This window comes from Harmonia axyridis, chromosome 4, assembly GCF_914767665.1.
Source record: "Harmonia axyridis chromosome 4, icHarAxyr1.1, whole genome shotgun sequence".
Lineage (NCBI taxonomy): Eukaryota > Metazoa > Arthropoda > Insecta > Coleoptera > Coccinellidae > Harmonia > Harmonia axyridis.
The window spans coordinates 6,943,310-6,955,376 of record NC_059504.1 but is presented as its reverse complement, the minus strand read 5'-3'; the positions used below and the strand labels follow the sequence as shown (position 1 = coordinate 6,955,376).

Below are 12,067 nucleotides of genomic sequence, written 5' to 3'. Positions count from 1 at the left end.
AATTTCGAATGGATCTTGTAATAAGTAAATAAATTTGCAATACTCACTTCTTATCACAGCTCTCCTTCAAAATTCACCTCACTAACAAGAAAACAAACTCGAATCGGATACACAATATTACATTACAACATTCAACAACGGAACCCACACCGAAAAACCACAAAGGGTTGACACACACGCGAAGTTTTACAGGACAAGTATTCTCAAATTCAGCAGTCTCGAACATACGGGCTTCAAAATGCTACTATCATTTCATACTCGGCTTACAATGCCTTATACACCCACCCACTCTTATTCATCCCCCAAAACCCAAACCAACCTACTTCCCTTACTATTCAAAGGGAGAGAGGGTGCAAGTTAATTCACGTAAGGTTTCCCAGTGTCCTATTGATCTCGATATGAAAAGAACACAAATACAAATATGCAGTGAAATCTGGCCATATCGAAGGGTAACCCCATGCTATTGGTTTGATTGATTCGTCACCGACGATTTTGCACGGATATCTGCTCACAACAACGTGTACAGGGTGTCCTAAATTTGTTGATTTTATCGGTTATACAGGGTGAGTGAAAAATGTGTATTGAGCTTTCTGGGGGTGATAGTATATAACTTTAAGTTGGCATTACTGTTCAAGATGGCGATCGATTTAACAACTGTCAAGTGATTTATTCTCAGTTTGGTTTGGCAATTCCTCATGAATAGACTCGCGCCTGAACAACGCTTGCAAATAGTGCAATTTCATTTCGAAAATAATGGTTCTGTGCGGAATACGGAATAAGCGAATTTTGTTTAGCGATGAAGCACCCTTCTGGTTGAATGGCTACGTCAACAAACAAAACTGCCGCATTTGGAGTGAAGCTAATCGTCAAGTGTATGTCGAAACACCGTCACATCCAGAAAAACTGACTGTTTGGTGCGCTTTATGGGCTGGTGGAATCATTGGTCCGTACTTCTTCAAAAACGATGATGGCCAGAACGTTACAGTCAATGGTGATCGGTATAGTGCCATGATTACTAACTTTTTCATTCCTGAATTGAACAACCATGATGTTCAGGAGCTGTGGTTTCAACAAGACGGCGCAACATGTCACACAGCTCGTGCCACAATCGATTTATTGAAAGACACGTTTGGTGACCGCCTAATTTCACGTTTTGGACCTGTGAATTGGCCTCCAAGATCTTGTGATTTAACACCGTAGTCTACTTTCTGTGGGGCTATGTAAAGTCATTGGTCTATGCAAATAGGCTACAAACCCTTGGCCATTTGGAAGACAACATTCGCCGTGTTATTGCCGATATACGGCCACAAATGTTGGAAAAAGTCATCGAAAATTGGACGTCCAGATTGGACTACATCCGAGCCAGCCGTGGCGGTCATATGCTAGAAATCATATTTAAAATGTAATGCCACAATATTATCTTGCGGATAAATAAAATTCATGTCAATCGAATAATCTATCGTTGTTTTATTGCAATTTAAAGTTCTATAGCTCTAAAAAAAACACCCTTTACATTGAAAAATGAGTATAGTTTGATAAATAAACTCATGGCCCAAAATGCATTTTAAGGGAGATATATCCTTCCAAAGTTGATGGAATAAAAAAAAATTCTCCTCATAATTTCTAAACGGTTAATACCACCAGATTGAAATTTCCTGCATAAATGTATGTTGTTGAAATAAATTTTTTTATTACACTTCTACATTTCTGATATTGTTATAAAGGGTGTTTTTAGAGGATGAGTCATGACTTTGAGTCAGTTGAAACCAGGAGTTTGGAACAACTTGTACAGGCCGATTCCCTCTATATTTAAATCAATATTTCATCTGAAATACGAAGAATATCATGACTGCTTGCAAAAATATGATTAGCAACAGAAGAATTATTAATTTTTATTTATTAATCTTAATTGTACAAAATTTCTGCAGAGTATTATCTCTAAATAATAAATACACAAAGGATTTTCAATTCACTATCCTTAACTTGAGGCCAGGTGTAGTTCATTTTAGTTCTTAATTATAAAAATAAATACTTAAGACTTAGTCATGTTACTTGATACGTTGGATCCTCCATTATCTTCTGGTATGCTGATTTGAAACTGAAGCAGTACCACCAAATATGTCACCATTGTGGCCAGTAACTGCAAGAGTATTGAAGATACATAAAGTTTTCAAAAAATGGTGATGCAAATTTCAAATCAATAATTATTGAGGTAATAGGGTCAAAGCTTTATAGAAAACTTTTTTATGCAAATAACCCTCATCTTTTTCGATGATGTTTTATACAGATTCCAAGACGCAACAAAAAACTCATTTTATGGGAGAAGACTGTTAGGCCAAAGTCATCTGTAAATGATTTTGTCAACGCCTAAATTACCTACCAACTTCTCAATAACAACACATTCAATTTCCGCAAATATTTAAAACCAAATATAAGAAAATGTCTATACATTTATTAAAATAATTACTTAGACGTGGTAGATATAAATATATAGGTAATAAGTCTGATAGTTTATGGTAATGCCTCTTGTATTATAAGATTTGTTATGCATGCAACAGGTGCAGTAAAAATAATTGATATATTATTTGAGATTCATTTATTTGATTCGAGGAAAACATGATAGGTTGGCACAAAAACCGCTACATCATTTCACTCCGGAGTCCAATCGACAATCAGCTGAGTGGACTGCACCCGATGAACCGAATCCAAAGCGAGGAAAAACACAACAGTCAGCTGGCAAGGTTATGGCATCAGTATTCTGGGATGCGCAAGGTAAAATATTAATTGATTACTTCCAAAAGGGCCAAACCATCAACAGTGATTATTATATAGCGTTATTGGATCGTTTAAAGGATGAAATGGTTAAAAAACGGCCCCATTTGAAGAAAAAAGGTGCTGTTTCATCAAGACACAAATCACATGAATCAAATCAAATCACAAATCAATGGAAACAATGGCAAAATTGCATAAATTGAGCTTCGAATTGCTTCTGCATTCACCGTAGTCGCCAGATCTGGCTCCCAGCGACTTTTTCCTCTTCTCAGACCTCAAAAGAATGCTCGTTGGAAAGAAATTTAGCGCCAATGAAGAAGTAATCGGCCGAAACTGAGGCCTATTTTGAAGCGAAAGACAAATCGTACTACAAAAATGTTATTGAAAAGTTGGAAGATCGCTATAATCGCTGTATCGCCCTCGAAGGCAACTATATTGAATAATAAAATCGAATTTTGCCAAAAAAAAAAGTTTTGCTATGGTAGACCGGGGACTTTTCATTTGGACTGTTATACCCTTTAATGATATATTCCTGGTAGGTACTTTTTTCACCTGATATTTATTCATTCAGACCCACAATATCACCATCTTTTGGAATTGAATGTCTAAAAACACTAATTGCAAAATAAGCGCATAGAATATGAAATCATCGGTGCAGCAATTCATAATAGGTTCTAACTCGAAATCTAAAATGATTTTAATTATTTTTTAACGAGTGTAACATTGCACCAAACAGTTAACATTAATTCGCTGCTTTCACAATATGGCTTCATATTGAATTTCAAACCCTATCAAGAAATCTGGGATAATGCAGAATCGATACGTATATGTATTGTTTCCTTTGAAGGGTTTTATTTATTTCCGGTAACTTTGCAATTAACACGAACTGATGAAGAGGTCATGAAAAAGCCTTACGATACAAGGATTACAAGGAGTTGAATAAGGGACTTTTTCAATATTTTTTTCGAGCCATTCGAAAGTAAACGGTTTTCCAATAAGATGTTTCATTTTTATATTGAAGAGAAAACGAGTATATTTTGGGAGAAATCAATGAATATTCATATCATTGTAAAGAGAAAGATATGCCATTAATGATGGAAAACGATATGAGTCAAATGACCGCTATGGATACGGTTGCAGCACCATATCCTTTCCATGAAATTTTCTATAACCAATTCGCACATTTGCTGGTGTGACGGGTGTTTTTTTTCGAGGTATATAACTTTAAGTTGGCATTAGTGCTCAAGATGACGACCGATTTAACAGCTGTCAAGTGATTTATTCTCAGTTTGGTTTGGCAATTCATCATGAGTAGACTCACGCCTGAACAACGCTTGCAAATAGTGCAATTTTATTTCGAAAATAATGGTTCTGTGCGGAATGCGTATCGCGCACTACGTCCATTTTATTTTGTTTAGCGATGAAGCACACTTCTGGTTGAATGGCTACGTCAACAAACAAAACTGTCGCATTTGGAGTGAAGCTAATCCTCAAGTGTATGTCGAAACACCGTTACATCCAGAAAAACTGACTGTTTAGTGCGCTTTATGGGCTGGTGGAATCATTGGTCCGTACTTCTTCAAAAACGATGATGGCCAGAACGTTACAGTCAATGGTGATCGGTATAGAGCCATGATTACTGACTTTTTCATTCCTGAATTGAACAACCATGATGTCCAGGAGCTGTGGTACCAACAAGACGGCGCAACATGTCACACAGCTCGTGCCACAATCGATTTATTGAAAGACACGTTTGGTGTCCGCCTAATTTCACGTTTTGGACCTGTGAATTGGCCTCCAAGATCTTGTGATTCAACACCGCTAGACTACTTTCTGTGGTGCTATGTAAAGTCATTGGTCTATGCGGATAAGCCACAAACCCTTGACCATTTGGAAGACAAAATTCGTCGTGTTATTGCCGATATACGGCCACAATTGTGTGAAAAAGTCATCGAAAATTGGACTACATCTGAGCCAGCCTTGCCGATCATATGCCAGAAATCATATTTAAAATGTAATGCCACAAGATTATCTTGCGGATAAATACAATTCATGTCGATCGAATAATCCATCGTTGTTTTATTGCAATTTAAAGTTCTATAGCTCTAAAAAAAACACCCTTTACTACGAGCTACAGCAGCAATATTGTCAGTTTTTTTTTTGAGCGACGCATACGGTTTCGATTCTTCACATCACTAATTTGTGCCAGCAGCTCAAAAGTTTCCACCTGTTTCCCTATTGCCGGCCAAAAAGATGCTTCACGATAACCCAAAAGTGCTTTAGCTTTGTGAGAATCAGACGTTCTTAGGAGATGTTACAAGACAGAACACAACGTACTCTTTAGATGTGAGGCATAATGTCATACCTATTTTTAGTATCATTGATGAACTCATTTATATTCCAAAATGAAAATTTTGATTCCTTGCATTATATGGAAGTATCTTTTGAAAGAATGTAATGTCTTACCGATTTAAATAAATTTCTGTTAACATCAAAAAATCCAACCAAGCTCATATTAGTGGGATTCATTTCAGTTGCCCGCAAAAACATGTTAATCTGAAAAAAAGAGAATGATAGTAACAGAATAGATATATACATACCTACATATTTCCATTGAAGATAATAGAAAGATATGATAAACTTCATTCCTCATTATGAAATATCTTTCATGTCTACTCTCGATTGAGAAATTATAGCCTAGAATTGACCTATCATAAGAATATAGCGTATTATAAGAAATGCATCAAAAAGGAGTAAAAAAGAGTCTATCTTAAATAGCGAAAAAAATTCCTACTTTTATGTAAATACCTTTCTTATTTTTTTGACAGAATAGAAAATGTATCCTACTCACTTCTTGTTGTGCATCCTCATTCATCCAAGTAAGTTCCACCAGCAGCAAACGTTTTTGGAAATGAACCTTAACCTGATAATCAAAAACATGGAACCTTTACTCAGTCAGTAAGTAACTTACAGTCAGTAAGTAACTTACACAGTTCGATGCATAATGTGCCTCATCACAGATAAAGTACAGCAGAGCAACTGCAAAAACTGCAGTTATCGTCAATCCTATATCTTTCAATTCAAAACCACCTTGAATCTGGGAAAATAAACCATAAATCGTCAATGTTATGATCAGAAACAGGTACAAGCTCAGAAATATCAGAGTGTGGCCAGATGAGTTCCCACAATCTCTGGTTATCCTAGCTAGCAACATCCATAACGTTCTGAACTCTGCTATTCTTGAGGAGGTACTCATGTTTTTCAATGCGAACTGGAAGTCCTGGGAAATGGTTAATGCTATGTTTCCTATAACATCTGAATAAGCAAACCATAAACCGCCAACAAGATAAGTCACTGTATTTATGTAACAGTATGGTATAACCTGCAACAAAAGTTCAACTCAAGATGGAATTTAGCTCAATTGATTCAAATTCAAACTCTCTCTGCATCCTTGATTTTCCCCTAGATGAACTGAAAATTGAATAGAAGTAAAGGGTGTTTTTTTTAGAGCTATAGAACTTTAAATTGCAATAAAACAACGATGGATTATTCGATTGACATGAATTTCATTTATCCGCAAGATAATCTTGTGGCATTACATTTTAAATATGATTTCTGGCATATGACCGCCACGGCTGGCTCGTATGTAGTCCAATCTGGAAGTCCAATTTTCGATGACTTTTTCCAACATTTGTGGCCGTATATAGGCAATAACACGGCGAATGTTGTCTTCCAAATGGTCAAGGGTTTGTGGCTTATCCGCATAGACCAATGACTTTACATAGCACCACAGAAAGTAGTCTAGCGGTATTAAATCACAAGATCTTGGAGGCCAATTAACAGGTCCAAAACGTGAAATTAGGCGGTCACCAAACGTTTCTTTCAATAAATCGATTGTGCCACGAGCTGTGTGACATGTTGCGCCGTCTTGTTGGAACCACAGCTCCTGGACATCATGGTTGTTCAATTCAGGAATGAAAAAGTTAGTAATCATGGCTCTATAGTCTATAACGATCACCATTAACTGTAACGTTCTAGCCATCATCGTTTTGGAAGAAGTACGGACCAATTATTCCACCAGCCCATAAAGCGCACCAAACAGTCAGTTTTTCTGGATGTAACGGTGTTTCGACATACACTTGAGGATTAGCTTCACTCCAGATGCGGCAGTTTTATTTGTTGACGTAGCAATTCAACCAGAAGTGCCCTTCATCGCTAAACAAAATAAAATGGACGTAGTGCGCGATACGTATTCCGCACAGAACCATTATTTTCGAAATAAAATTGCACTATTTGCAAGCGTTGTTCAGGCATGAGTCTATTCATGATGAATTGCCAAACCAAACTGAGAATAAATCACTTGACAGCTGTTAAATCGGTCGCCATCTTGAACAGTAATTCCAACTTAAAGTTATATACCTCGAAAAAAACACCCGTTATAACTGTAACAGAAAATTTACGAAAAACCTACCTGTACAAAACGAAAATTCACCATTGTTATATGATTGACTACCATCGTTGCACAAGAAACTACTGGCAGAGCAATAGTCAATAGTAAAGATTTATTTCCTACGAATAGGTTCAGCTTCTTTTTCACTACTTTTCTGTAAAATTCCTCAAACTTCTTGAAATCGTTCATAATATTGGCATGATATTTTGCTTCATATAGTGTAATAGGATTCATCACTATCGGGATCAAATAGACCGTGAAAAGATAATCGATTACAGCTTCCTCAAATTTTGCTTCTGTCTCTGATGATCTCACTATTTCTACTTTATCCCATTTGATGTAGCCTGAAAAAAAGAAAACAGTGAATGTAAAACACTTATTTTGCTGTAGATTCAGCATTTTTCCTCAGAAACAATTAGTAAGTCAAGAAGTGAAAACCCGAGAAATCAAAAATATCCTCTGAAACCTATAGGTATAGAAACATTTTATATTTGCAATAATTATATTATTTCTATTTTCAATTACATTTATGTGGTAGTTCATCAGCAATGAATATTTTAATGTTCACCAAAATTCTGGAGATATCTACATTTATTCAACATTCAGATTCTAGAAATTAACGAATTCCAATCAATATGGCAATAGGCTAGATAACAAAATCGAAGATTTTAGATTCAGATTCTAGAAATTCACGAATTCCAATCAATATGGCAATAGGCTAGATAACAAAATCGAAGAATCCTAAAAGTAATGGTAACCCTTAGAAAATTGAAAAAAAACAAAAAGTTCCTTCATGGGACTATTGTACCATTTTATTGATTGATTCGACTATGTAGATCACGAAAATGCTTGCAGTTTGGCGATTAATGCATTATTTCAGAAATTATAGGTAAAAATATGATATTTTCGAAGAAAAAATGGATGAAATTCCAGAAGCTGCAACTTCTTCTGGACGTAAGCTAGGCCCTTGAAACCTTAGTATGTTCTAGATCGGAACTTGATGTTTAAAAAACGTTTTTATTTGAGGGGTCTATGATGAATGATTCGGGAGATATAACGATTTTTGGATGGAAATTCAATTTTTTCCTAAATTTTGAGTTCAAACTTCCACAAAACCGTGAGCCTCGTAATATATGTTAATATGATCTTGAAAAATTGTCTTTTGACATTGAGATTCATAATATTCTCAATGAAATAAAAGAAAAAGTACTGCAAATATAATCCATTGACTTAGGTAATTTCATATTATTTTCTATATCTTCATCGTTTTGAAGTTTTGTTATTACTCTTGATGGTAATATAGGTAAATATCTATGATTCTTTTGAATTTAAAAAAAAGAACACCATTTCGTGAGTTCAAGTGTGCCCCAGTCCTTAAAAATTGCTTATATTTTCCATATTCAGATTCGCTGTAAATCTCATTTCATGCTGATCCTTGCTGAATTATATTTCCTTCACCATTGGTTGAGATCAGATAAATTCCTATTGAATCTAAGTAGGCATACGTACTCTTTGAATTCAAAGAACAAAGAATTCTACCTTTGCTCTCGATCATTGTAGGAAAAAATAGATAGATAATTATCATGTTCAATTCTTTTGACAGCATTTTAAGCACTCAAAACAAGCACCTCCTTCAGATCTGACAGTCATCCGTTTTCCTTAAGGGTCAGAAGATCAGAGGAATTATTTGTTGGTTGAGTGGTTCTTTCTGACTTTGTCGAATCGTATTGTGGAACTGTCAAGTAGGCTTAATATAAATTTAACCAATAACTACTGTTTCACTAACTGGAATGACAAAATGAACGAAATGGAATGAATTTCCAGCATTAAAATAGTTATTTCATGAATTTCAATTAATTGCATCAACAAAATTTGAAACGAATAATTTTTTTGGTGCCCCCCTCGCTGGGTACGCTCATGCTTACAATTTTATGTATGTTTGGCTAGACGTACTCATACAGTTTTTATAATGTGCCTTTTTTTCCTTCAGGGAATTACAGTATATTTCATCTCGAGACCTCTGATGGAAACATCAATATGGCAACTGGGTGGTCCCTGCCATATACACCCTTACATCCAAAACGGAGCGTGGTAACTTTGTAGTGAATGTTTGAGTTTATGTCCAAGTCGTTCTGCCGAGATATGCGCAGCGTGAGGCGCCATCTCTTGAAATAGCGAAAAATCACCACAAATTTTTTATTCGAAGACCATGAAACTACCGAAAGTTGTTGAGAACACTTCTTGAAAATATATTGAAGAAATGAAACTACTGGATATACAGTGTGTCCGTAAAGTATGGAACAAATTCATTTTTAGCTAAACAGACCATTTTAAGAAATTATCCTGAAACACATCGATTTTTTATTTGAATTTACCGTATTTTAAAATAATAATCTAATATACAGGGTGAATTACTTCCAAGTAATTACGTCACCGTCATTTTTTTTTAATGGAACACCCCCATTTTGTCTCAATTTTCCGATTACTCTAGCTGAGCTGATTCCAAAAATGTATCACATGTTGATTCCAATTGGTACAGGGTGGACAAAAATACAATAGATATGTGTGTGCTCATAAAGTAACGCGTAACATTCTTTATTATTTAAACTAACAATATTATCAAAAATACTTATTGTCTAGCGGCAATTGGTTTGAATGTAACACCCTGTAGTTTGTTACATTTTTAGATTAATAAAAATGAGCTGTTTCCAGACATGTTTGGTACTTGTGGTCTAGCAGACCAGGCGCGGATCCACGGGGGGGGAACTGGGAGAACGTTCCCCCCCCCAAATGACCCAGGCACCTCTTAAATTTTGCCGTCCCTCCCAGAATTTGACATACTTAGGCTCAAATAATTACAATATCAGCAAAAATTTCACCTTCAATACATTTTGGGAAGATCCATATCTATGAACGGCAAAAAAAATAACGTCCCAAAATGGCGAAAGTGTCTGGGGTCCACATTTTCAGTATTTTGAGTATCTAAAAGTTCCCCCCCCAAAAGTGGGGCCTGGATCCGCGCCTGTAGCAGACAGAATATGAAAGAAATTATTTCTTATCAATTTAAAAAAGACATAGTCGTCTAGTTTTTTGTGAAATGTCATTATTTGTTTATTGCCGCTAGACAATAAGTATTTTTGATAATATTGTTAATTTAACTAATAAAGAATGTTACGCGTTACTTTATGAGCACACACATATTTATTGTATTTTTGTCTACCCTGTAGCAATTGGAATCAATATGTGATACATTTTTGGAATCAGCTCAGCTAGATTAATCGGAAAATTGAGACTAAATAGGGTGTTCCATTCAAAAAAATTACGGTGACGTCATTACTCGAAAGTAATTCACCCTGTATATCAGATTATCATTTTAAAATACGGTAAGTTAAAATAAAAAATCGACGTGTTTCAGGATTATTTCTTAAAATGGTCTGTTTAGCTAAAAATGAATTTGGTCCATACTTTTCGGACACAGTGTAAATTGAAGAAAGTTGTAATTGGCGCATCCACCAGTATGTTAGTTTAGTTTCAAAAAGTACCTTCCTATATGATGGATTCATTTTAGCAATGTCGTTGCCAGACTATCAAACAATTCTTTTACGGCTGACCAAAAAATTTTCAAGATTCCATCCTGAAGTCTTATTGTATACTGGAAGATTAATTAATTAATTTCAAATTCTTATGAATTCAATATTTTCCTGATAGAAATGAGTTCTTAAGTATATGAGATGAAAATAAGATCAATAGCAACCAAAATAAATTCTTATTACGAATGAGATAAACACGCATAATAAGAATAAGTACATCAGCAGCATTGCAAAAAGGGTTGACAACTCAAACTTCACAACCTGTCCGGTTTTGTCTGAGTAAAAAAATTTTGTTTGTTTGTTTTACTACCCCATTTAGCACTTACCTATAAATGCAACTTCTACAAGAAAAACCAGAGCCGAATACATCAGCAGTTGTGAAGTGACCTCAAATCTTCCACTTTCGCTTATGCTTATAGGATATATTCCCATGTATCTCTGGAGATAAAGAACAGGCTTCAAGACCCTGTAAACCAGCCCACCAGATCCAGTATCTTGGTTTTCGAAAGCCCTGTGGGGTTCCCCAGGGTGGTACCCTGGGGCCGGCGCTACTTTAGTGACGTTACCAGGATTTGTATAAAATGGTGACACTGGCGCATCGAAATATGTGCTTATGTTCGAATTCCTACGATTTCTAGCATGATCACTCATGAAACTTATCGGCAAATTATTGGTGTTGTACGAATTAGGTGAATACATTGTTACTTATGATTTGATTCTGACTGAATGAGGAAAAAAGTGGGTTGATCACCTGAAGGTCAACACTACGTAAACAAGGGGTTATGAATTTTTCGGTGAGTACAAAGCTTACATTTTTTATAGAGGTCAGTAGGAATCGAAGAATTAGAGATGACATTATTTGGTCCAATAAACCTGCATTTAATACCAGCATTAAATACAAGAAAGGAATGCAAGTTTCATTAAAATCGTTTCCCTCTTGTTTTGAGAGAAAGTCAAGAAATTTAAAAAATTTAGTCTTGTCGTTTTCTTTATAATATATCTTGACTCAAGAAATTTCAAGATCTGGTGGTTCCACGATCATTATTTGAAAATTCTAACATTATATATTTGATTGGTGGAGAAGACACGAAAAAATCTACCAGTGTCGTTATCGAAAATGGTGGAGGATTTTCTCAACAACAACATCAATGTCAAGAAATCGGCTAATAGTTGACTCAATAAAAAATCTTCATTCTTAATTCATGGCTTATGAATTTCGGTTTAAAAATGTGTTAAATTTGATTTTTCTTCGAAT

General features: G+C 35.4%; 1 protein-coding gene across 1 annotated transcript; it reads right to left on the bottom strand.

Annotated features, from left to right (window-relative positions):
* Positions 1 to 1,949: 1,949 nt before the first annotated feature.
* On the bottom strand, positions 1,950 to 11,556 carry LOC123677475 (gustatory and odorant receptor 24). Its single transcript, XM_045614010.1, has 6 exons — positions 11,139 to 11,556; positions 7,244 to 7,566; positions 5,762 to 6,154; positions 5,624 to 5,695; positions 5,239 to 5,328; positions 1,950 to 2,140 (listed from the first exon to the last, which is right to left on the bottom strand). Exons 1-6 carry the CDS (start codon positions 11,509 to 11,511, stop codon positions 2,033 to 2,035), a joined length of 1,359 nt encoding a protein of 452 aa, XP_045469966.1. The 5' UTR covers positions 11,512 to 11,556; the 3' UTR covers positions 1,950 to 2,032.
* Between the last annotated feature and the right edge of the window lie 511 nt (positions 11,557 to 12,067).

Bases quoted from the DNA above. Each gene is read 5' to 3' on its own strand.
- LOC123677475 (XM_045614010.1), bottom strand. From the start codon at position 11,511: ATGTATTCACCTAATTCGTACAACACCAATAATTTGCCGATAAGTTTC. The intron at 6,155-7,243 runs GTAGGTTTTTCG...CTTTTGTTGCAG, and splicing joins TGAATTTTCGTTTTGTACAG to GTTATACCATACTGTTACAT. The intron at 5,696-5,761 runs GTAAGTTACTTA...TTTGATTATCAG, and splicing joins CACATTATGCATCGAACTGT to GTTAAGGTTCATTTCCAAAA.